The following is a 24379-nucleotide window of genomic DNA, read 5'->3' on the forward strand; positions in this document are numbered from 1 at the left end:
TGTTTTTTGTTTGTTTGTTTTTTTTTTTTATGTTTTTTGTTGTTTTTTTTGTGTTTTTTTTTTTTTTGTTTTTTTTTATTTTTTTTTTTTTTTTTTCTTTTTTTTTTTTTTTTTTTTTTTTCTCAGCGAGAATAGTCTCTGTTTCAACATCTTGACCATGTGGTGGAAATTCCAACATCAGCTTGACGCTGTTTTTCCTTTTTCCTTTTTGTGTTTTATGGTTTGTTAGGATACCCTGAGGATCCCGAAATATTATCTTGTACCAGTAAGGGTACTTGTCTTGAAGCCGAAGCATTATTTAACTACTAGCGCTTCACAGCCACCTCCCACATTGGCAATCGGCGATGATCGCTCCGATCAAGCGTTCTGATTGGACACAATCCTGATTACTTGTGAAGATCTTAGACAAGACCTCGGTTAGTGAGATTAATATTATCTTGTCCAGAGTTTACCGTTTTGTTTTTCTGCATCCAACGTACAAAGTACGTGATGATCGCAACCGTGCATAAGATACGGAGAATAGCTCGAACATGGAGAGCATGGACTCCGTAATAATTGGTCTAATAGCGCACCGAGCGCCAAGAGGTCATGAAACCGCCTCAGTGCGTAAGTCAGTGCTTGCGACGCATGTTGTATGTACAACGTCACTAAATCATAGGCTCGGATTTCTTTTGGTTTGGAAGGGCAACGTCATGGTTGTATCACAGAACACCTGGATGTAAACATTCTATACTCTTTACTGTTTACTGTTTTCCTAGAATATATACTGTATGTTGTATGAATTGTAGCCACCGGTGTTTACATGACACTCTACAACACACCTAACTAGGTTGGAGGCGTCCTGGGCGTTCATGATCACTATAAGCATAAAGCCAGTCTAATAATAGTCTGACAATATATATTAAAGTTGCTATCTATCACAGACTCGGTGTTCTCCTTTTATGAACACAATTTACACTTTCAAGTCAAATCCAAGACAAAATCCCTTTCTCGCCACCTGGTGGATCGGCAAAACGTTGGCAAGCCGTGATGGGCCACATTTGTCTCGAAGATCATTGGCAGTTGCCCTGCACATTGCGTATGTGGAACATCTTATTTGACTGCTCCCAAGGTTGGTGGTTGAAATAGAAGTTGGAATGGAGTTGTTGTGTGTAAAAGGTACGTTGGCTGCGATAGACTGTTGTATACAATGTTGTATACCACCCCTATATACATCCCAACAACCCCTTATTTGCGAGTCGCGATGCTCTAAATGAAGGCAATTAAATCTAAATCGAGTTAATTTCCCACAACCAATAGCGTATTTATAAAACCGATCGAGATCATCGTGAAATGTAAAAGTCCAGGCTCTGCACTGTTATGGGTCTTCCCCATCAAACTCCACTTGGCCATGTCCTCTTCTCTTCCTTCACACTCTCTCGCTGTGTTCTTTTCTGCCTCTCTGCTGTCTTTTTTCTTGTTTGCTTCGGTTGCGATGTCATCGAGACGAAACGTATAATATACATTCAATATACAATCCCCCCTCGGTCACTACAGAGTACATTCCAGTCTTTCCTCTCCGCCTTGACAGAATTTCGCTCATACTTGGCCCGGTGCCATCATGTCGTCCCCCGTGGAGGAACGAAAAGCCCATATCGAAGACAAGGACAAGCGAAAACACTCGGACGTCTCTCCTCCCTCCAATGATGGCACTTATGTGACCGAGCCTGACGCTGATCGCGACACGGGTCACTTGAAGGTCGACACTACACATTATGAGCATGATGATGATGGGCATCCGCCAATGCGCACCCCATCCGCCCGTCGGGAGCAGGCCACTCGTCTGGAGGATGATTTGCTGGTCCTGCAGGCCGAGCGTATGACCTCGCATTCGACCGGCGCACCAGACGACGAACACGATCGCAATTCTATCCATCGCACCCGTTCGCGACGCTCCGAAGCCGTCGATGAGTTTGATGAAGCTACAAATCCCCTGCACGAAAAGGCCGCAATTTACAAACCCCCGGAGAATCCAAACACCCAGTTTGCCGTCTTTGTGAAGAAACTCCATCAGTCGAGTTTCCTCGTGCGCTACTTGACCTACATTGCCCCCATTGTCCTCATTCTCTTGATCCCGTTGCTGGTCGGCGCTCTCAGGTTTCCCAATGCCAGTGTCGGCGGTGTACAATTGCTGTGGTTTTCAATCTGGTTGGAAATTGTCTGGTTGACTCTCTGGGCAGGACGGGTGAGTCCAATCAATGAATCATTTCCCAACGAGCATTACTGATCTATTTCCTTTCTTAGGTGGCTGGCAAGTGCTTGCCTCCAGCTGTCGGTCTTTTTGCGAGTGTCTTTACCAACAACGCCAAGAAATGGCGCGACATGGCGAAACAGCTCGAGTTTCACGCGGCGCTCTTTTTCTGGTGGCTTGGCGTGGAGATCTCTTTCCTGCCAACGATGAAAAACCACCATGTGGATGGTGATACGGGGACCAAGGGATGGGAAATCACTCTTAACAAAATCATCATTGTCATCTTCGTGTGGACTATCCTGAATTTCATCGAAAAGATCCTCATCCAGTTGATTGCCATCAGCTTCCATATGCGGACCTATGCGGACCGCATTGAGATCAACAAATTCCAGATTGGCAGTCTGTCCAAGCTGTACGATTGGTCTCGGTCCACTCTTACTGAGAAAGATGAAGCATTTGAGGAGAAGGACGACGAACCGAGTTCCACGGGAGTCAAGAACCCGTTGCACTATGCTGGCCTGGCCCACCGGAAGGCCAAGGGTGCCCTGAACAAAGTTGGAAACCGGGTTGGCGATGTCGCAGGCGCGGTCGTCGCTGACGTCACTGGACGCGCGACGACTCGCAGCACCGATGCCTATCAGGTCATTTTGGCGCTCCTGCGAACTACCGGAGGCTGTCAGGTCTTGGCGCGTCGTCTGTATCGCACCTTTGTGAGGGATGGCTTTGAGACCGTTTTTGGTGGTGACTTGAAAGCCGCATTTGAGGACGGCGAGGAAGCCGAAGCTGCCTTCGCTATGTTTGATCGCGACATGAATGGTGATATTTCCATGGAGGAGCTGGAGGCCGTTTGCGTTGACATTGGCCGTGAGCGCAAGTCCATTACTGCATCTCTCAAGGATTTGGATTCGGTTGTCTCGAAATTGGACAATGTCTTCATGTTCTTCGTGTTTGTGATTGTGCTGATTGTATTTTTGTCGCTCATCTCCACCTCAGCCGCCGGTGTGCTCACATCCGCGGGCTCTGCTATTCTCGCACTGTCCTGGTTGTTCTCTGCTACTGCCCAAGAGTTCCTCCAGTCAGTTGTCTTCGTCTTTGTCAAGCACCCCTTCGATGTTGGTGACCGTGTGACCATCTACGGTAACGCTGGAGATTCCGGTCTTGGTGATGATTACTTTGTGAAGGAGATTACTCTTCTGTACACCGAGTTCAAGAAGATGCAAGGCCATGTCGTGCAGGCCCCAAATAGCTACCTCAATGGCCTTTTCATCCTCAATCAGCGCCGTTCGGGCGCACTTGCCGAGGCGGTTCCAATCATTATCAAGTATGGCACCAGCATCGACCAACTCGACTCCCTGCGCCAGCGCCTGTTGGAGTTTGTGCGTAGCGAGAAACGCGACTTCCAGAGCAACATCCTCACCGAAATGCGTGCCGTCACCGAGAACTTTTCGCTCACACTCAACATCGTCTTCTTCTACAAGTCCAACTGGCAGAACGAGGGCCTACGTTTGCAGCGCCGCAACAAGTTCATATGTATGCTCATGGTCGCCCTCCAGGAAATCGGCATCGAGGGCCCACGCATGAACCTCCAAGGTGCCAAGTTCGACATTCCGTTCCACGTCAACTATGGCAATACACGCTCTGCCGAGCAGCAAGCCCCTATCGATGCCGACCCAGTCCCCATCTCAGAAGAATCTCACCACCTGCCAGAGAATACCGGATCCAGCAGCGGCAGCGCTATCCGTCACCCATCGATTCTTCGCAAGGGTATGAACACTGCCAATGCCCGTGCACGCGGCCCGTCTGTCTCACAGCACAAACACGTCGACTTCTCCTTGGGCATGTCCAACATGGCATCCAACGATATTATGGGAGATGTGTTTGAGGATCGGGGTGTGGTCGTCGGTGAAGTCGTCCGGTCGGCCAACCGCGATGCTGCAGACCGCCGCATCCAGGAAGAGAACGAGGACGAGGAGGAGCGCAAGAGCCGTACATCTTCTTCCCGGCATCGTCGCCCCTCCAACATGAGCGCTCCCTCCAATCATGATGACGGTCGCCGGTCGACCGACGCTCACAGCTTCCGTAGTGGCCAGTCATCGCTCAGCCGTAACCGGTTCTTCCAACACCGCAGCAGCGTAGGTCACGATCGCGATGACTTGATGGAGCAAGGCCGCGTCGATGAGCCTACTCCTCCGCCACCGGCCACAGTCCCTGGTGCCAAGGAGCACCCATATTGATTTGAGATGCGGTCATTTTCAATATCGTGCCATATTCACTGAACATACACTATTCTCATATTTATCTTTCCCTTTTTCATACATTGTGACGCATCGTGTCTTAACAGAACTATATCTTGTCTTTCTATCATACATATATCCCCATATCGGCCTTCAAGCTTTTGTTCATTATTCTCTGGCGGCCTATTGATCATATATTCGCATTCAGGTTCATTCTTGACCAATAAAATCGTTCATTCTCTACCTGTGTTCAATCCATCACATCTCCATGTAAAATTGTGAGAAAACTGCATGTCTAGCAGGATCAACGACTTTTTGCATAGAAAGCCAGAGTAGGCCGCGGGAATCCTTGATCATTCCATGTCACACAGACCCGGCTCATATCAATAATAATTTCAATGTGTTGGAAGCAGCAACGAGACAAGTGCAAAATCAGTACTCAACAACTACAGGGCCGCTATCCTGAGCCACCTCCTCGTAATCTTTCTCAAGAGCCGCAAGATCCTCACGGGCTTCAGAGAACTCGCCTTCTTCCATCCCTTCACCCACATACCAGTGGACGAACGCACGCTTGGAATACATAAGGTCAAAATTGTGATCGAGACGACTCCATGCTTCCGCAATCGCGGTGGTGTTAGACAACATACTAACCGAACGGTCGACACACGCAAGTTCATCGTTCGAACGACGCATAGGCTTTTGATAGTTGATGCCCAACTTGAATCCGGTGGGACACCACTCAACCAAACTGAAAGTGCCCCTAGTCTTGAGGGCGTGGACAGCCTGAGTGCAGTCATGGGGTACAACGTCACCCTTGTAGAGTAGAGCCACAGCCATGTACTTTCCCTTTCGTGGATCGCAGTTCACCATCTGATTGTTGGGTTCAAAGCCTAATGACCGAGTCAGCAGAATTACACACTGCGTTGAAATACTATCCACGCACATTGGAAGGTGAGATCCTGCACCTTGAAACTCTCGTGAGAGCTGCGCTGGCTACTGATTACCGGAGCGTACGAGATCAGTGGATAGTGGATGCGCGGGTACGGGACAAGATTGGTCTGGAACTCGGCCAAATCGACATTGAGTGCACCATCGAACCGCAAGCTGGATGTGATGGAGCTCACTACCTGAGCAATCAGACGATTGAGATGCTCGTATCCGGGACGAGGAATATCCAGGTTGCGTCGGCAGATATCGTACACGGCGTCGTTGTCGACTAGGAAGGTACAATCGGAGTTCTCAATCGTGCTGTGGGTTGAGAGAACGGCATTGTAGGGCTCTACCACAGCAGTCGATGTACGCGGAGAAGGGTAGATTGAGAATTCCAGCTTGGACTTGCGCCCATACATGTTGGCCAGATGATCCAATAACAGTGAACCAAAACCGGACCCTGTACCACCACCAAAGGAGTGGAAAATCAAGAAGCCCTGCAGGGCATGGCAGTTCTCTATGAAGATGTTAGCTGAGAGAAATTAGGGTTGAGGTTCGAGTTAGCATGTCCATACCGGCCACATAACGAATGCTATCGATCACGGCTCCAGCAATTTCCCTACCGACGGTGTAATGGCCCCGGGCATCTGCCGCATGTTAGCTGGGTTACTGGCTTTCGCTCGAATACTTTTGATTCATACAGTTGTTTGCAGCATCTTCGTTCCCGCTGATCAGCTGCTGGGCACGGAAAAGATCACGGTAGGTGCCAGTGCGGATTTCATCGATGGGCTAGCACAGTTTATTCAGCTGATATGCCTTTTGATAGCTTTGTGGTCCGTCACATACCGATGGGTCAAGATCGACGAAGATGGAACGGGGAACATATTTGCTGCTGGATGTTTCAGTAAAAAAAGTCTCGTAGGATCCGTTCTTTGCGGCCTCGTCGGTAGCATCTGGATCGGTGAAGCCATCGGGCTTCAAACCGTGTTCAAGTAGATACCTGTATTATATCTTGATCAGCGGGCATATCGGGATACTAGGCAATGAAGAGACGTACAGTTCCCAGGCAGCATTACCGAGCTGCGTGCCGGCCTGGCCAATGTGTATATGACAGATCTAGTAGGTTGAAGTGTATATTAGCGTTTCTTGTCTTGGTTTGGTTTTGAGTATTGAGTGGATGAGAGCCAGTGTAGCCTGCTGTGGGGAAGCGTATAGACGGGTTAACGCCATAGACACATCAGTCTAGTAAAATAGCAGAGAATACATACCTCACCTCGCATGATGAATTTTTCTGACAAGTTTTGGGATAAAAATGGGAATGAAGATGAGGTTGTGGGGAGATTTGTGTAAGAGAAGATGTCGGCACAAAACTAGCTGATCTCTTTAACGTGGAAGCACTCCAGGTCAGACTTATAATAACAATGGCAACGCTGTTCAGCTGGAGATTCCCATCAAACTTGTCTCAATACATGCAGAATTCTAGTATCTATTATGAACCATGGCGCCAAATCATCCTATTGGTCCCAAAATCCCATTTGATACGATACCATTCCTCGTCAATAAAGGGCACGATATTATAAGAATGCCTACAGGAAAAGCTCGTCATTAGCCTCTTGCCTAGCACAATTGAACCCAGGAACTCGGATCGCGTGGTTAACAATGTCTGAGGTCTGCCCCATTCCACAAGCTGACCGGTTTCATCAAAGTATAGCGCAAGCGATGTACAAAGGAGATGACGGTGTGCAAACCCCAGCTCAGTTACGGCTTGCATCATAGCTTCTGGCTCCCAGTCCACACTAGAATATGGCGTGAGTCAACAGCATCATCCAAAGAATAGTCGGATATCCCGGCATACCTGCTGGTTGATGCCAGAATGGGCTTTTCATCACCAACCCAAGTGTCAGGGCAAGAAGCAAACACTCTCCCAGTGACCAATTTGATATCGAAAACGGCTGATTGAACACTGCCCGCTGTGGTTATCTTTTCCCCTAGCCTCTTTGGTTCAAGCGCAGTATGAGACATGTGTCTGCAATGAGGTCGGTGGTGAAACCGCGACCTAAGTTAAATCTCATAGGTTCAGACATGAGAAAGATTCCAGTATTGAAGCGAAATTGCAAGTGGATGCATTGCAAATCTGTGTGAATATATAAAGTCTACTTGATCAGAGAAACACCACGCTACACTATATATATTTTACAAATTTCAAGTCGCCTTCACTGTATTCTAGCTAGAACACCAATGGGGGAAATATCTGAAAATACAAGCCTTTCAAGAGTTTCATCGGTATCTCCGAGAATCTGCTTTACTGTCTTTGTATGGCGCCTTTGCCCCGTTCCTGCTCTCCTGGAGATCTGTCCATTCGATTGACGAAGCCCTGAATTTGATCGACAAGTCGAAGGACGGAAAAAAAGTATCAAAAAATCAAATCAAATTAATAAGTATTATGTGACTTTTCCCCTTGTTGTATAACCAAACCTTGAACCCTCTAGTGATAACGCCATGATCCATGCAAAATTATTACTAGTGATACAAGTCGAAGATTCCCTTCAACTGTCAGCAGCGACATTGAGCTCTTGAAGAACCTTCAATGTGTGCTCATAGGTCCACATCGTCACCGCACTTGCCGGTGCCGCCTTGAGTAAACTGACCGTCAAGCCGCGGTACAAACCACGCACACCCTGGGTGCGAACAATCATGGCAATACTTCGGAGGACGCCGTTGTACTCAGGGATATTTCGATGAACGTAACGGGTCCTTGTTGGACCCTGTACCTGCAAGCGCTTTCGCACGAGGTCTAGGGGGAAAACACCCGTCTTAGCCAGTACACTGGCCACCACACCGGCTGCGGCATCGCCTGTACCAAACGGCAGATCCTCCCAGGTCATGACTGGTCTAACCGCCTCGTATGTTGTGAAAAAGAGTCCCATGTATGGCACAATTTGTGCCACAGCGGCAGAACACCCCCGGAAGAATCCTGGTGCGCCCTCCTGCCGAGCGATCTCAACAATCGAGGCGCGAAGCGAGCTATACACACGGTCCGGGCCCTGCGCGGCAAATCGCGTGCGGAGGAGGTCAAGCGGGTATGTCATTCCCGTGGCACATCCGCCTCCCACTGCACCGGAAATAAAGGATTCGACAGGTTGGGGGAGTCTGTAGGAGCCAAGTTGGGCGAGGGCTTGGGTTGTTCCTCGATACGCGGTGAATTGCATCGCACCATAGCAGACATACATCATTTCGGCAGGAATATTGCCCTTCCAAAGGCCCTGTGAGAACAAATCCCAGTTAGTATATTGACATTAATGTCGGGAAGCAAGGTAATATTTTCAACGTACAGTGATTCCCTCTTGCTTCATAATCGTCCGCATAGTGGACAATGTCCCCTTATAAACAGGCCCATTGACACTATTATGGGACGCAGGGTCTGACAGCGAATGGATTTGCAACTGCAGTCTGATCTTCACGACGTCTAGCGGCGCAATACAGAACCGCGAGATCAGCCCTGCAATCCCGCCGGCCAATACGACCTGTCGCTTGGTGCCTTCATCTTTGAGATGTTCGCCACCGGCCGACATGAGTTGAAAGTGCTTTCTCTTACAGACTAGAGATGTCTGTATGGTGGTTGGGTTAGGTTAAGAATATTGAAGCATGAAGACCCATGTTGAGTCGTTGAGTTCACCTTGGGAATGTTTAAAAAAAAACAACAACAACGTCAATTGGGCAATTTACGTAAGTTCCGGGCTGGCCCTGGCGAAGAATGATAACTATGTTTGCCTGAGGTATAAATATTGGCCTGAGGTGTAATAGTATGCCTGAGGTATTAATTTACTGCCTCAGGCAGGAACGCATACTATTGAAGCCGAGGTAACTTATAGCTTCCCTCCATTTGTCCCGCGTGCTCCGCGAGGTAGATTTTGCTCTCCCTCTCTGCCATTTCACTGATTACCTTTTCTTCTTAACTGGTTCACGGGCCCTTCATGCATCGTCTCCGAGCTTCAGCTACCTTCTGGCAATTGCCAAGGGCCTTATTATACTCTACCCCGCGCCGTAACTTCATAGCTACCCCGAGTAGGTTCAACAGCCCCGTAGAGCCAGACTCTCACGACAAATTGGAATCTCTCGCCCCAGGAATTGACCATCCACTTCCCATACCACAAGACCCCAGCAACTCTAAGGGGGACGTGCCAGACCTCACCCCCGAGGTGGTGACAAGAAAAACCCATGGGAATGGCATCCTAAAAGTGGGCAAAAAAGAGTCGATCTGGACTGGAAAAGAGGAATTGTACTTGCATATGGACAAATACACAACACTCAAATTGCCATATACTTACCTGCGCGATTCATGCCAGTGTGTAGTGTGCAAGGATCAACACTCGAAGCAGCGCTCATTCCGCACAAGTGACATTCCCAAGGACATTGTTCCAAGCTGGGTTAATTGGGATGGGAACAAGCTATCAATCCGGTGGGACAAAGACATTGGGGGGTCACAGACTGTACACGAATCAACCTGGGCCCGTGACTTTCTAAAGAATCCCATTTTCAACACTCATGATCAGCATCGGAGCGTGAACTCCAAACCGATCATGTGGGGACAGGCTAAAATGGAGAAAAGTCAACATTGGGTGTCTTACCCGGACTATATCACCGATAATTCCAAACTTGCCACTGCGATGCACCAGTTGCAGCGTCTGGGCCTTATTTTTGTGAAGGATGTTCCAGACTCACGATCGATGGTTGAAGCCATTGCAACACGAATGGGACCACTACGAAACACCTTCTACGGATCAACATTCGACGTGCGCACCGTCCCAGAGGCAACAAATGTCGCATATACAAACCAGTTCCTTGGGTTTCACATGGACTTGATGTATATGAACGAGCCACCCGGATACCAACTCCTCCACTGTCTGCAGAACTCCTGCTCGGGAGGCGAGTCACTGTTCGCCGACACATTTTCGGCCGCGAAACTCATGAAGGAGCAATACCCAAAAGAGTATCAAGTGCTAAGCGAGCAGCGGCTGGGGTACGAGTACAGGCACGAGGACCACATCTACTACAACGAACGACCCGTCTTTGAGCATGATTCCGACACAGACGAGCTGCGCCATGTCAACTATTCGCCCCCCTTTCAGTCTCCCCTCCCGAATAGCCATGATGCTGAGCATGTGAACAAGCTACTAGATGCGCTTGCGAAGTTCACTTCGATTATTGATAATCCAAATAGCATCTTTGAGCTCAAGCTTAACCCGGGTGATTGTGTCATCTTTGATAACAGAAGAATCGTTCATGCCCGCCGCCAATTCAATGCCAGCGTGGGGTCTCGATGGTTAGCAGGCGCATATGTCGATACGGATGCTCTGCTATCCCGCTTTGCTGTCTGTAAGAATCAGCATCCGTATGTTTGGACGAAAAAGGCACAGAAAGAGTTGGCGGGTAACAATAGTGGCAACAACTAGACAAGGAGTGAAATATAAGGAAAATAAAGAGGTCAAGAGGGTGGGCAAAGAGGAGAGAGAGGCTTACAACACAAAAGGTTGTATAGTACAAAATATGAAGATCGATTGACCCAATATCTGAATCGTGCCCAAGAGTTGGCATCATTTCCTTCTTTCCAGCAGTTGATCGAATATACGAAAGTGATGTTTTGTTAGTTTGGGCTGTTCCAAGTTGTGGGCCCATGATCCATGCCTACATATGTACATAGAATCAAACGTTGTAAATTTATTGTATTGATATTCTTGAGACCCGAGTGGAGGTGCAGTGCAGTAATTCAACATAGTCATTGCGGTACAAGGTAAGTTGAACTACCGGTGCAAGCATCTGAAGAGGATGTGTTGAATCTGGCATGGCCCACAGGGATATTCTGTGACAATGTACTGGTTTGATTCGACGCTGGTTATTCCAATTTATAGCAAGGACGTGTCCCGCAACATTGCGAAGGATAGATATGATCAGACATGCGTATAAGCCGTATGAAGACAAAAACGTTTATCATTATGTTAGACTTTTTAGCATCTAGCCCCAGAGACAGGGGGTCATGGGTATCGTGCAACGATCAACCAACCACTCAGGCAGCCGCGGTGGGTTTGTTAACTGAGTGATCATTGAGGAAGTCGGGGTCGCTGTTGATTTCCTCACGGACCTATACCATAGGGTTAATAATCGAATCAAAGAAGTGGAGTGTGACGGAACACGTACAATATCCAAGCCACCCACCAATTCCCCGTTCACCCACAATTGAGGGAAAGTTGGCCACTCAGCGTACTCCTTCAGACCCTGGCGCACATCCTCATCGGCCAAGATATTGAAGAAGCCGTACTTGACACTACGCTCGCGTAGAATTCCAACCAGCTGCCGACTGAATCCGCATTGTGGGCTGCTCGGGGTTCCTTTCATGAACAGCATGACAGATGCTGCGTTGACCAGTTGCTCAAGGCGGGCAAATAGTGCCTCCCGGGATTGTTCGGGTGTCAGGGTGGGGGCAGACGCGACGGCGGTTGCATTAGCCGCATCAGCAGAAGGGGGCTCAGCAGCGGTAACAGGAGACTGAGTAGCAGTGAAGGGGCCATCCTCACGAGCAACAGCAGATAGCGGCGGAGGAATGTTGGCTTTCACACCGTCCATCGGACCGACGGCACCCGCGACATTTCCGCGGCCAGCGTGGCGCTCGACAGCGTCACGAACCTTGACGGCATCACTTCCACTGATCGACTCTAATATTTGGCCGCTGCGTAAGCACACAACGAACGGCACGGCTGAAACGTCATACTCTTCCGAGATGTCAGGTAGCTCCTCGGCGTTGATGCTGACAAACGAGATAGTGGGCGGGGTAGTGGCGGGGTACTGCGAAGCGAGGGCTGAGAGTACTGCGCCCATCTGCGCGCACGGGGCTGCCCATGGAGTATGGAAGTATAGGACAACTAATGCAGACGGCGATAGGGAAGAAAGATGCGAGGAGAAGTCGGCCTCAGACGTGATTTCGATGAGTGTCGACATGTTGGATGTGTGAAAGAATGAGACAACTGGAACTGATGGCAAAGTCGGGAATCGGCGATGAGAGGTATGCTTCGAAGGCAAGATTGAGCAGTCAAGGCGAGCCTAAAGTCAAGAAGCGAAGAAGACTTGTCAGAAGAATGGCGTGATGGATACCGAAAATAAGCCCCAGATTTCCATTCGGGTTATCAGATCGTTTGGCGTCTCTGGCGCCTCTGGCGTGCCGTGTGGTGTATGTAAGCCGGAAAAGTCTGCGACACATATTATCCGATATACACGTGATCTCAATCAACAGCAGCACGTGACCTTATCGCGTATCATCATGAATTTCCATGCCGCGATGCTGTGCGGCGAGGAAACTGCAAATCCAAAGACAACATGGGAAAAGAGAGGAAGAGAAAGCTTAGCTCGGACGACCCGGTTGGTCAACCAACAGCTCAGGTATTCGGTGTCGCCGATACATTGTCCCGGTTGCAGAGCGATAACCCGATCAGCGAAGGTTCGAACGGCAGCCATGCGTCAAAAAAGCGCAAAAGAGTCGACGGCGAGAAAGTCAAATACCCAGATCTCACATACGTCGATGGAAAATTAGTGTCACCTATTCGAATCGCCGATCTGCAGGGGTTGCTTCTCTATTGCTTCGCCGATGGTATCGCACCCCAATGGATCTCCGTGAAGCATTCTGGCCATGTGCGCAAGGTGGTTGTACTGATGGTACCTGGCCTCGAGATGGGCATGTTTGATGGGACAATTCCTGTGCAACGTGCATCAGTCACCGGGGAGCAAGAAACACAGGAGCCCAAGATCAATGCGCCGGAAGCCACCGAGGAGGTACCTAAAGACGAACACGCTGCTGATTACGAGAGATGGAAGCAGGGCCTCCCATTGCCGGATCGCTCGCATCGCTTCAATCCTCGATCTATCACACGGGAAAACCTCCCTGAACCACTTCAGCCCCTGGCCGATATGTTTCCCCATATCTGGCCTGTCAAGGCGCCAGGCGACAACAAATACAACAAGGTCCATTCACCACTACAGGCGATTCTTATGTCCTCGCCCCCCAAGACAAAAAATGATGACTCCCGTGCGAAGGGCGCACGGCCCGCAAAGGTTGAGAAAGGCTTCGTTCCGAAACGAACACCAATCACAGCTTTTGTCACTTCACGCGAGGATCTACTGGAAAATGACTTTATCTTGCACCCTGTTTTCTTCTCTTCCGATGAGGAAAAGTCTTCCCAGATGGAGGCTCGTCAGCGAGGCAGTCAGTCGGTGGAAGATGGATGGGTGGATACTCAAGTTCCAACCCTGGAGTCCGCTCTACCACCTGATATTGAAATTGAGAGTGGCAGTGTGACTGTTGGTCGAGATATTTTTGCGCTTGACTGTGAGATGTGTATTACAGAGGGAGGTCAGTCCGAACTCACACGCATCAGCATGGTCGGCTGGGACGGCGAGGTGGTCCTTGATGAACTAGTCAAACCAGCACGGCCGGTGATCAACTATCTCACACGTTACTCCGGAATTACCCCGGAGATGCTCGAGCCCGTCACCACCACCCTTCGTGATATCCAGCAAAGGCTCTTGACTCTTCTCACGCCGCGTGCGATACTCGTAGGACACTCCCTTAATTCCGACCTCACAGCACTCAAACTGGTCCACCCGTTCATTGTCGATACTAGCATCATTTACCCACACCCACGTGGTCCGCCACTCAAATGCAGCCTGAAATGGCTCACCCAGAAGTACCAAAACAAGCAGATACAAAACGGAATGGCCGGGCATGACTCCGTTGAGGACGCCCGTGCTGTTCTTGAGCTTGTGAAGTTGAAGTGCGAGAAAGGCGAGCGATGGGGTACCAGTGATTCTTCCAATGAGAGCATATTCCGTCGACTATCACGCTCTACTCGGCCTAGTCATCTCCCTCGGCCTGGAGAAGAACGAACAGGAGCTGTGGTTGACTGGGGCAACCCCGAACGTGGCTTTGGGGCTCAGGCAACTGTCTCGATTGGATGCCTGGATGACGATGCAGTCGTTAGCGGTGTCTCCGCGGTAATCAATGGAGACGAGTCCCATCCCTCTATTCCAGGAGGTGGTGTTGACTTTGCCTGGGCTCGGATTCGTGATCTTGAATATCTTCGCGGTTGGTGCAGCCGCCTCCCTGATCCAAACAACGCCAACGAATCCACAACTCTTTTCCCTCCTCCCGAAGAAACAACGCCGACCACAACCTCTGGCAATGGGGACTCGACAGATCTTCCGCGGCCTGACGTCTTGGCTGATACTCTTTCCCGGACCGTCTCCAACATTTCGCGAATTTACGACTCTCTCCCAGCTTGTACGCTTTTCATAGTCTATTCCGGTACAGGTGATCCACGTGAGGTGGGCCGTTTGCAATCCATCCACAAGAAGCACCGTGAGGAATTCCGGTCTGGCAAGCCATGGGATGAGCTGACATACAAATGGACCGACGTTGAGGAGCAGGCTCTAAAGAAGGCTTGCGAGCGTGCTCGCGAAGGTTGCGGTTTTATGTGTGTGAAATGATTTAGCCGAAGCTACGTATGCCACACTCCAAATGTCCTACGCTACGATTATGATTCTCATTTCGCTTCCATCTCTGTTGTATGATCGTCTACAACTGCTGCTAAGAACTCGATGTGCATGTTTCCTTACGATAGAATAGCCAAACACCCAGTAGGATCCAGGTCAAACACAAAAAAGGTTCCTTTGGCCACTGGAAAAAGGGGTATGTAAAACTGCAGAAAGAGGACTTGATATATCCGAAAGTGTGAAAGATTGTCCGAGTAGCTTGAAGTGCAACCTCAGAAGTCATAACACTTTCATTCACGTATTGTAAGCTACTAAGTTGCCCATCCAATCCGTGTTCTGTATATATCCCGTCTGGAATATCGGGCTGTGGAAGTCCCCACAGGAATTTGTGGGGCGGAGGTGGGAGATTTCTCCCGACAGCAACGGACACGAACCTTTCGCCCTTAGCAATGAATCCCTTCAAACGGGCAACCGCAGCCTGGCATCCTGTTGGTCTTGCATCCGAGTTTCCGAGCATCGATGACGATGCCCGGATTGTGCCAAGATGCAAAGCTTTCAATATTCCCAAGACAAACGACGCCATAGAGCGAGTTGAAGACATTGACCTACCAGGAGAACTGAAGGACCAAGTCCTGGTGTTCAAATACAAGGGCAAATACCATGCCATTGATCATGTAAGTCAAACGGTTTTTCCAATTGGAAGCATTGAGCTCACCCATTCTAGCAATGCCCCCACTCGTCGTTCCCACTTTCACAAGGCCACCTCTTTGATATTGAAGACTTCGGCATCGTGCTCAGCGCAGGTCTCACATGTCCCAAGCATGGCTGGTCATTTGATTTATTCTCTGGGCGTGCTGATCGCGGCAACTACACACTCAAGGTGTGGGAGGTACAGCTGCGCGACTCATCGGCACTTGGAAGTACGGACCAAGAGGTTTGGGTGAGGCGGAAACAAAGAATTGGTTAACATTGGCCATTAGCATCGTCCAATTTTCCTTAGTGACTTATCATAAAAAGTGCACCAAGGCTGAGTTGACCTTCCTGGAGTGATTGAATTTAGCAGGCCATTTAAGCTACTCCTCGCAACTTGTTCATCTAACTATCCATATCAAAGTATTCATATGGGTAGCCTGTCGATCCCTGCTTTAGATTTTGGCTCGAATGCGACCCTTCAACTTTGTGGAGCTCGGGTAGTTCACGAAGTAGTAATTGCACGAGGGAAGAAGCTTGTCTCCATCCAGGGGTAAATTGGTCTCGAGTTTCTACCCAATCACTTAATCCTTGGACAGTAGGCCAACTATCTGTATATTGTATGCAACATTCAGCCCCATCTGTCAAGCATTACTCATTTTTCTGGCAGCCAATTGCTGTCTATAAAAGCACCAAAATGTCACACCTAGCGCCTCCATTAGGATGAATCCCGCCACCATCTCGATGCCCAACGAGTCACACCCAGTCAATACCATGCCAATCAAAAGGTTCGCACACCCGCCGACCATCTCCATTCTACCCACCCAAATATGAGCGTACGAGACCCATGTCCGGGCGCGGATTCGGACAAAGGTAACATGATGCCACCAGCCTAGCAGAATCTGTATGAGCAGAAACGCCACAATCATTCCACCGAGGAACTGGTGAGTGTTGAAGATCGCCGATGCCTTCGCGGAATCGGAATCATGGCGCTTGTTGTGACTGTGACCGTGCTCGTGCGCTTGATTCAAGGCGATACCGGTGCCCGCCCCGACTATCATACAAGTAGTTGCCAGCCCCTGCAAGATCCAGTGGTAGGTGAACGAGCGTGGCGAGCCACTTCGCAAAGCGAGGACGCCGACAGGAAGAAGAAAGAGGAAGCTACCTGCCATCATGATCCCGTGGGTCATTTGCAAGAGCGCGGTGGCCTTAACCTTGCGCCAGGTGTTCGCTGCTGTAGCAGCGATGCCGGAAATGCCGATCGGAGTGTCCGAGGCGCCCAAAGCCTCGATATTGGGCCGCAGTGGTGGAAATGAGGGATAGTAGTCCCCCGGCTGTGTCAGAGAGCGGGCCATGTCGACGTAGAACCGTACCCAGCCACCATTGCCCACGTGGTGTGCATACATGTCTAATGGTGCGTCAAAGCTGTACATGGGGAATTTCTGCTGGTTGTTCCAGGCCCTTATCCAGGGTTGTGAGGATGACAGAGGCGATATGGGCGACGTAGGCCAGCGAGCACAGGAGTAGCAGATCAAGGACAAGTGGGCGGACTGAGGCCTTTGACTTTTAGCAATGGTGTGTTGTTCATGATGCATGGATGGCAAGGCGGACATCCAAGAGGTTTGGAGAAGGCGAAGATCGGCTCCGCCCATGTCGTCGTGGGTGATCAGGCGAGGCTGGTGATGGCCATCGACGGTTCGGATACTTAGCACGGGATTCTCACTGGATTCGGGATCCCCATAGAGGATAAACATCAGGGAGCCTGCCATTAGAGACCCGGTGCCGATGGCTGTCCATCCGAGATCTGAGTCGCGAGTTATTGAGAGACTGAGGTAGATGTCGTGGGTGGTGGTGGAGGAGGAGTTGAAGTGTGTCGAAACACCCAGACGGAAATTCACCTTGTCTTCCTTAGCATCATGATGGCCAAATTGGCAGTATTGGACGGGTTCAGCTTGGCAGACCTTGTCTACAAACAGCAGAAATAGAGGGAACGAAATAGACCATCAACTTCATGACTAGACATTTTGATGCATTCTGAGGAGATCACTGTCGCCCCATGCAGTTAGTAGACCTCTCCGTGCGGCATTCCTTTCCCTTTCTCTTTCTTCCTCTGGCAGACAACTTGCCGGCAAACGCGCAGCTTGGCGCGTCGGCGTTCTCTTTATGTGTCTGCAGAGATGCTTCTCATGTGTTCTGGTAGATGGAATCTGGCTTGCTTTGTGGTGCGAAGCTATATAGACAGGCTTCAGTACAGTAGCTAGTTTCGTATCTTCCATCAACATCACCTTTTGCTATCTGGTTGATCACTTCTTCCCTCGTAGTCAGAACCTCTCATCACATTCCTTGCCAAGGAGAAAGAGGATGACAGTGAAAATAACATATTCATACTAGCCTTTATTCTTTCCGAAGGAAAAAAGAGGTAATCTTGTCTTTTTATGCATTGATGCATGGGAATGACCGTGCATGAGTGACCTTACAGGCTTTGGTGCTTGGCGTAATTCGTATCTTTCAATAACGATTCAGAAGACAGACGACAGATGTGAGATGTGAGGTGTATCAGCCATAATCTATGCAATGGAGTGGGCTCTGCTTTTACTCTGGGCATTGCTAGGGGAGGCAGTTGCCAACATCCCACACTATCAGCTGACAAGCTGTACCAAGATTCCGCCCGAATGGACTCGGCATAGGCGAGCTCACCCGGACGAGATGGTTGACGTATCAATTGGGCTCGTCCAGAATCGATTACCTGAGCTCGAGGAGAGGCTCCTACAAGGCCGACATCCTGTATCCTATGGAATAAGCATATCTCACACACCTCTTCAGTCTCTGACCCTTCTCATCCAGATTATGGAAGACATCTCTCAGCCCAAGAAGTTCTGCACCTCATACGGCCTGTGCCAGAGTCGATTCCCAAGATCCAAGCCTGGCTGGATGAATTACAACCCCTGAGGGGCCAATATCACAATATCTCCCGCCGGTGACTGGCTGGATCTTGCTATGCCTGTCTCGTGTCTTGAGCAGCTACTCCAAACCGAATACTGGGTCTTCGAGCAGCCGGGGTCTGGGATTCGAGCAATTCGCTCACACGAATGGTCTCTACCTGCTGACTTGATGGATGTGGTCGATGTGATTACACCGACCAACGTTTTTATCCACCCGACCGTCCAATTTCGATTGGGCGCACCTACTCCAATCTGGGAAGAGGAAAGTCATCTGCCGATGTATCAAGACCTCATCGATGAAGATCTATTAGATCGTGGCAGACTGGAGATTCTGACCCAGGAGGAACTATCCGCGAATCCCACAGGCGACTGGTGCCACCGGTAAATCATCACCATATCTTTATGAAATCTAATTTGCGCACCCTAAGATACAATGTTTGGATTCAGATACCACACCTTTAACCGCAGTCGCAACCGTTTCGCAAATTGTCCTCAGTGCGACCCACGGTGCCGTCAGCGGTGATGTGTCTCTCTACCAACGACTGAATCTACTAGGTGGTGCATTAGCCAACATCGGTGCCAACAAAGCCTGTGGTACGTGTGTTATCTATCTCCTTCTTTTTCTCACTCCCCGGGTATAGGAGCTAATATTTCCGACAGAACTAATGGGTGACTTTCGCGTGGGCTTTCTTCTGCAAACCCCACCACGGCTCCAATACTTTGCTCAACTCATCGGAACACTATTCGCCACAATTGTCGCCCCGGTCATCTTCAAACTCTTCACTACCGCTTACCCATGTATCATTGCTGAGGGCGCAAATGGTAACAGTACCGATGCCGCCGCCGCTCAAGGCCGCCGCTGTGAATTCAGCGGACCCTCCATCGCGACATGGCGCGCGGTGGCTGTCGCAACAACCTCTGGAGCCTCTGGGCAGTCGGCTATTCCAGAAGCGAGCGGGCGATTCGCTGTGTTGTTCGCAGCCGTCGGCGTGATGATTGTGTTACTGCGGAATATGCTAAGAGCTTTCCCAGCTAAGGTATATTTGCCTAATATGATGATGATGGGGTTGGCTTTTACGATGCCTTCGCCGCCGTATGGAATTGCGATGTTGATGGGGGCACTGGGGGCACGCATGTGGAAGTGGAGGGAGGAGAGGACGTTTGAGACGTATTCGTCATCAGTGGCAGCGGGGTTAGTGGCTGGGGAGGGGATTGGGGGTATAGTGAATGGAGTTCTGACGATTGCGGTGGGCTGGGGAGGAGATGGCTGAGGTACTGGTTTGGGATGTCCCAGTGGCCGGGGTTAGCGAATTAGTTATGCTTACGCATATCTAGAACTTTCATAAAGTAGTTTTGTCACTGGTTTTAGTCAATGCGTTTCTGCACACGGCTTTGATTTCAAATAAAATTTACTAGATGATAAGTTGACAACGCAGAGAAGTAGTTACACAGGTACCCAAACTACCAAGACCATATAGACCATCTCAATAAATACTCTCATGAGGAGCTTCTGTATTGTAGTTATAAGCCAGGGACTACCGTGGACGGTTTGTTGACCGAAATAAATGAAACCACTACTCCTAGACGGCTGTATGTATTGACATTTATATCTCTTGAGGCCCTTAACGAGATTAAACCATCCAGCCAAGCAGACCGCAACTCTAGCAAAAGCAAGCCATAGAATATTGGAACACTTTGGCAGACACAGAAGTAAGTACTCTCTTTCGCCTGTAACTATTGTCAATCTGGATCATTCTTCTAGAATGTCAAGCCAGCCATGCTTCCTCATACCCCTGCGTACATTTGACTTTCCAGGGTTGACTTTTGAGTCTGGCTGATTTGTGTGTTAGGATTCTATATATTCTAAGGTAGTATGTGGGATTGAAAACTGACCATTTATTTGTCCGCGGTGTAAGCGGTGGCAGCATCGGCATCCCAGCGGCGATAGACGGGCTCGGCCACCTCAGAGCGCTTGTCGGCGGTGTATGCAGTGGCAACATCAGCACCAGAGCGCTTCTTGTCGGCAGTATATGCAGTCGCCGCGTCGGTATCCCAACGTTTATCAGCGGTGTATGCGGTGGCAGCATCCGCATCCCAGCGCTTGTCGGCAGTGTAAGCGGTGGCGGCGTCGGCGTCGGTCCTAGACTTCAAGCCAACGGGGGATGCATTGACGAGGGTTACGGCAAGGACCAACGCCTGGGTGAGCGCAATAAGCGTCATTCTGAATGATAAGCCTCAAAAATAGAATTAGATGAGTCGAGTGGAGATATCTTGACAGATGATAGATACTGTTATTTGCCCGATGAAGCTCCCTCTTAGGTGCGAGCGAGGAGATACTTATATACAAACTAGAGCACAAGTATGGATGCTGAATAAAGGCTCCACAGACTCATTCGAATATTCAGTTCATCTTGTCACAGCCAGTATCCTATTACGCCATGGCAGGGGATTCTGCACGGTCATCAGATGTCTTGGATGTACACGACATTCTTGTTACCCCCTTTGGCACAGGATCATCGACTGACCATGCAGGACGATGGCTTCAGCGCATGAAGAGCCCACTCCAACCCCTCCTTCCCCTCACCTATGATGAGAAATGACCTTTTTCATTATTAGCCACTTTGAGACATAATTGCACATTGTGCACTTCTCGAAGATCATCTCGCCTCCATATACCTGCAACCACTCTCAATTCCACATTCGGCCCCCCTGAATACCTAGACAATATGGACGCAGAGGACCTGAAGAAAGAACATCGAAATAGTATGTCGCCCACGCAGCCAATCCTCGACATTAGTTACAATGACCGAGAGCCTGGCCACCACGAAGTGGAATCCCAACAACACTCACCATATCGCCCCGCCTCCTGGGCACGGAGAGCCCTGGTGATGCATGGATTGATAATCCTCTTCTATATCGGCCTTGCCGTTTCGTCGTGGACAAATATTCTATTGGGGGAATGTCCTGGTCGGAGTTCAATCTAAATTGTTTAGTGAGTGCCTAATCCATGGTGAAGGGTTGTCAGAGAACCGGAAGTGTCTAATAGCAACCAATTTTAGCACCTGTCCATGAGCACATCAATATCGAAGTCACAGTCATTTACGACAAGCCCAGCGATATCAAGGCTAGTTCATATGTGGGAGAGCCTAGTCTAGTGGTTGATGAGGCCTGGTATCGACTCTTGCGTCGTAAGTCATCCTGGTACACTTTATATTGAGATTGTCCAACGTATTTTCTTCTAGATCACAACATACGCATTATGGAAGATGAGCTGCAAGCAATGAACCAAACCTCTATTCCCCTCCGTCATGGGGGTGGATATCAAGGAATGATGGCCGTCTTCCACGAACTACATTGCTTGGTATGTTCTTTCTTTCCCATTGTACATTCACAATTGACTGAGCACGTCGGATACAGAAACTCGTTCGTGAAGCCGTCCATGCCGACTACTATTACGCAGAAAAATCCCATGCCGAGAGAGCCATGTTGATTGGCCATACAGGTCAGTTTTATTCTAGCTTCTTCCGTTACCTGCATTCACCTCCCTGAAAAATAACCGTTAAAACTGGGATCAAAGCATTGCATCGAAATTCTTCGCTCGGCATCCATGTGCCGCGCTGATACCGCCATCTTTCCATACCACTGGAACGACGCCACGCGGCTTCCCAATCCCACATGGGTGCAGAAGCATGAATGTGTGAACTGGGCCTCTCTGGAGGAATGGTTGGAGAGTCGACGGATTGATATATTCGCCCCTAACATGCGGGTGCATCCGAAGTATGGTGAATTTTGAGTTTGCGTTATTACACCAGGCAATTCGTTGGCTAACTGCATAAAACCGTACATAGGCCCCGCATATCCAGGAGGGAAGCGGATTTCCGAGCCAGTTGGACCGAAAGTCTATCCTTTAGATGAATGATGGAGAATCGGTTAAATTTCTGGTCAAACAAAATCAGATTCGTTCATATAGCCTGTAAGATGATTGAAACTAATGATATTCAGTTCAAGACTTACGAAATTCCAGCTCTAGGTGTGAAAATTGTTAAGCATGTGTAATGTTTCTTGCAAGCCTAAACCAAATGAGCCATTGTGGATGATCTTGAAGCCTCGACCTTTCTTTTCTCATTAGAAAGTGGTATTGTTAGTAAGGTAGAGATGATGTTCTGGCTGTTCAGTGAAAGTACATCATACCGTGTACTGTAAACTGAAGCCATTCCTACCCCATAGATCATCAGTTTCTTCGAATTCTGCGCGTTAAGAACCGAATCTGACCGCAAAACGGGTGCATACGGAAATTAGCATAGTGGGAATGGCTTCATTCTTTTAGCAGAGAGATTTGCACGGAATAGCTTCATTTTTTGAATTTGGATACCATGCTTACTAAAGCCACTGTTATGGTAATTCAGGCTCGCACATCACGTCCTGATCGTCTTCGGCAGTAGTTTTTTCGGTAGCTTAAAGCACTTCCGAATTCATGGCAGTAAACACCCACCGGGTTTTAGAGCTTTATATGTTTGCGCAGTTATTCAGGCCACAGGTGTGCTTCGATTATTGTTTCAATTACTTCGCATCCCTGGAATCAGAAATATCAATTAGCAAATAATAGAGTATATTTCCATACATGTACTTGATGTAACCCACATTAATTTGAGTTAGTCAAATTCCCATCGAACGTGATTACTTCCCAGGATGGTGGCCTGCTAGATGCCCATGCTGATCAACCGCCCCGATCTTGTCGCCCTCACCATTTGGATACGCAACTCCTATATCGCAAGTCAGACTCTTGCTTCATTCTTTTCTTGGTTCGTCTAGTAAAGGGATAGGGACAAAGCTCACCGAATAGCGGATGCACCAACCAATTTGGCTTCATCATATCTACCGTGCAAGCACGAGTCCAGTCATCTAACATCTGCCAATTGATGCACTGATGCACTGATGCACTGTGGCGTTTGCCACAGGTATCCGACTATTATCGTGCCATTCGAAGGTAATGAGACCGATGTCTCCGTGGCACATGGAGGATTGGCGGAGGAAGTCAATGCAGTGTTCTGTTTCAGATTTAGTGGTTATTCGATGCAAGTGTGATAAATTGGGGAGAAAAGAGGCAGGGAGAGAGAAGTGAGCTGCTCTTATTGTGTAATCGATTCATCTCATGTTGCTCCGGGGTCAGATCAGGAAAGTAGTAGTGTGGATACATATACTGGTGCAAACGCTTGAGGCAGTGTAGCTCATGGTAGACATTCAGAGTGCCTAGGTAGCCGTCTCCTTCGGGGACAGCCACGCCAATGTCTTCGCGGCCATAGTGGGTCATGATCTCGGGCTCGATGATGATGTTCTCAGCTATTGTTCTACATTAGCATGTCTGCAAATATCGTGGTAGAGAGCACAGACTTACTGTTCAGGAGATCATGCCATGCTTTGTCGACTTCTGCGCTGGGCTTTCCGGAGAAGGATCCCTTCTCCTGGATGCAGTCCTCCAGCGTGAATTTACGTGCCTCGTAACGTATTGCAGGAATGGCTGGGGCTTTTGAACATGTCAGCTATGCAGACCATCTGTAGAGATATCATCCCGTCTGAAAAAAGCGAGAGGAAAGGACAAGGTCAACATACAAATGGGCAACCCTTGCTCTCTTGCGCTCTTGCTTTTTTGGCTCACTACCACGAAGAAAACAATGGCATACACAGTGAACAGCATCATATGGCCGACCATCAGCACAGTGGTCTTCTTCCCACCATGGCTCCTGGTACCGATAATTTCTGGGGATCCCATTTTTCTCGAGGCTTTGGGGTTTGGGGTTTGGGGTTTAGTTAAGAAG

At 49.1% G+C, this 24379-nt stretch overlaps 12 protein-coding genes across 12 annotated transcripts; 6 read left to right on the forward strand and 6 right to left on the reverse strand.

Moving 5' to 3' along the window:
- Nucleotides 1–1600: 1600 nt before the first annotated feature.
- On the forward strand, nucleotides 1601–4464 carry LCP9604111_8752 (Mechanosensitive ion channel family; the record flags this gene model as incomplete). The annotated part of the gene is made up of 2 exons (XM_039076930.1): nucleotides 1601–2224; nucleotides 2284–4464. The coding sequence occupies 2 exons, from the start codon at nucleotides 1601–1603 to the stop codon at nucleotides 4462–4464; spliced, it is 2805 nt and encodes a 934-aa protein (XP_038925323.1).
- A 432-nt stretch (nucleotides 4465–4896) lies between these two features.
- LCP9604111_8753 (tubulin alpha chain) lies at nucleotides 4897–6674 on the reverse strand (the record flags this gene model as incomplete). Its single annotated transcript, XM_039076931.1, has 7 exons — nucleotides 4897–5354; nucleotides 5408–5911; nucleotides 5970–6041; nucleotides 6096–6183; nucleotides 6241–6394; nucleotides 6452–6510; nucleotides 6663–6674. The coding sequence occupies 7 exons, from the start codon at nucleotides 6672–6674 to the stop codon at nucleotides 4897–4899; spliced, it is 1347 nt and encodes a 448-aa protein (XP_038925324.1).
- A 1266-nt stretch (nucleotides 6675–7940) lies between these two features.
- Nucleotides 7941–8966, reverse strand: LCP9604111_8754 (thiamine transporter TPC1; the record flags this gene model as incomplete). Its single annotated transcript, XM_039076932.1, has 2 exons — nucleotides 7941–8657; nucleotides 8727–8966. 2 exons carry the CDS (start codon nucleotides 8964–8966, stop codon nucleotides 7941–7943), a joined length of 957 nt encoding a protein of 318 aa, XP_038925325.1.
- Nucleotides 8967–9368: 402 nt separating this feature from the next.
- On the forward strand, nucleotides 9369–10847 carry LCP9604111_8755 (putative Gamma-butyrobetaine hydroxylase subfamily; the record flags this gene model as incomplete). The annotated part of the gene is made up of 1 exon (XM_039076933.1): nucleotides 9369–10847. One exon carries the CDS (start codon nucleotides 9369–9371, stop codon nucleotides 10845–10847), a length of 1479 nt encoding a protein of 492 aa, XP_038925326.1.
- Nucleotides 10848–11458: 611 nt separating this feature from the next.
- On the reverse strand, nucleotides 11459–12387 carry LCP9604111_8756 (PICOT family protein; the record flags this gene model as incomplete). The annotated part of the gene is made up of 2 exons (XM_039076934.1): nucleotides 11459–11533; nucleotides 11590–12387. The coding sequence occupies 2 exons, from the start codon at nucleotides 12385–12387 to the stop codon at nucleotides 11459–11461; spliced, it is 873 nt and encodes a 290-aa protein (XP_038925327.1).
- A 375-nt stretch (nucleotides 12388–12762) lies between these two features.
- LCP9604111_8757 (RNA exonuclease) lies at nucleotides 12763–14925 on the forward strand (the record flags this gene model as incomplete). The annotated part of the gene is made up of 1 exon (XM_039076935.1): nucleotides 12763–14925. One exon carries the CDS (start codon nucleotides 12763–12765, stop codon nucleotides 14923–14925), a length of 2163 nt encoding a protein of 720 aa, XP_038925328.1.
- A 455-nt stretch (nucleotides 14926–15380) lies between these two features.
- Nucleotides 15381–15898, forward strand: LCP9604111_8758 (Rieske (2Fe-2S) protein; the record flags this gene model as incomplete). Its single annotated transcript, XM_039076936.1, has 2 exons — nucleotides 15381–15605; nucleotides 15656–15898. 2 exons carry the CDS (start codon nucleotides 15381–15383, stop codon nucleotides 15896–15898), a joined length of 468 nt encoding a protein of 155 aa, XP_038925329.1.
- Nucleotides 15899–16265: 367 nt separating this feature from the next.
- On the reverse strand, nucleotides 16266–17644 carry LCP9604111_8759 (cytochrome and DOMON domain-containing protein; the record flags this gene model as incomplete). Its single annotated transcript, XM_039076937.1, has 2 exons — nucleotides 16266–17587; nucleotides 17638–17644. The coding sequence occupies 2 exons, from the start codon at nucleotides 17642–17644 to the stop codon at nucleotides 16266–16268; spliced, it is 1329 nt and encodes a 442-aa protein (XP_038925330.1).
- A 974-nt stretch (nucleotides 17645–18618) lies between these two features.
- On the forward strand, nucleotides 18619–19834 carry LCP9604111_8760 (uncharacterized protein; the record flags this gene model as incomplete). The annotated part of the gene is made up of 3 exons (XM_039076939.1): nucleotides 18619–18944; nucleotides 19060–19157; nucleotides 19224–19834. 3 exons carry the CDS (start codon nucleotides 18619–18621, stop codon nucleotides 19832–19834), a joined length of 1035 nt encoding a protein of 344 aa, XP_038925331.1.
- A 625-nt stretch (nucleotides 19835–20459) lies between these two features.
- LCP9604111_8761 (uncharacterized protein) lies at nucleotides 20460–20783 on the reverse strand (the record flags this gene model as incomplete). The annotated part of the gene is made up of 1 exon (XM_039076940.1): nucleotides 20460–20783. The coding sequence occupies one exon, from the start codon at nucleotides 20781–20783 to the stop codon at nucleotides 20460–20462; it is 324 nt and encodes a 107-aa protein (XP_038925332.1).
- Nucleotides 20784–21289: 506 nt separating this feature from the next.
- On the forward strand, nucleotides 21290–22112 carry LCP9604111_8762 (uncharacterized protein; the record flags this gene model as incomplete). The annotated part of the gene is made up of 5 exons (XM_039076941.1): nucleotides 21290–21326; nucleotides 21538–21555; nucleotides 21623–21751; nucleotides 21806–21924; nucleotides 21981–22112. 5 exons carry the CDS (start codon nucleotides 21290–21292, stop codon nucleotides 22110–22112), a joined length of 435 nt encoding a protein of 144 aa, XP_038925333.1.
- A 1510-nt stretch (nucleotides 22113–23622) lies between these two features.
- LCP9604111_8763 (oxidase ustYa family protein) lies at nucleotides 23623–24333 on the reverse strand (the record flags this gene model as incomplete). Its single annotated transcript, XM_039076942.1, has 3 exons — nucleotides 23623–23903; nucleotides 23959–24087; nucleotides 24174–24333. The coding sequence occupies 3 exons, from the start codon at nucleotides 24331–24333 to the stop codon at nucleotides 23623–23625; spliced, it is 570 nt and encodes a 189-aa protein (XP_038925334.1).
- Between the last annotated feature and the right edge of the window lie 46 nt (nucleotides 24334–24379).

This window comes from Penicillium roqueforti, assembly GCF_015533775.1.
Source record: "Penicillium roqueforti strain LCP96 04111 chromosome Unknown scaffold_36, whole genome shotgun sequence".
Lineage (NCBI taxonomy): Eukaryota > Fungi > Ascomycota > Eurotiomycetes > Eurotiales > Aspergillaceae > Penicillium > Penicillium roqueforti.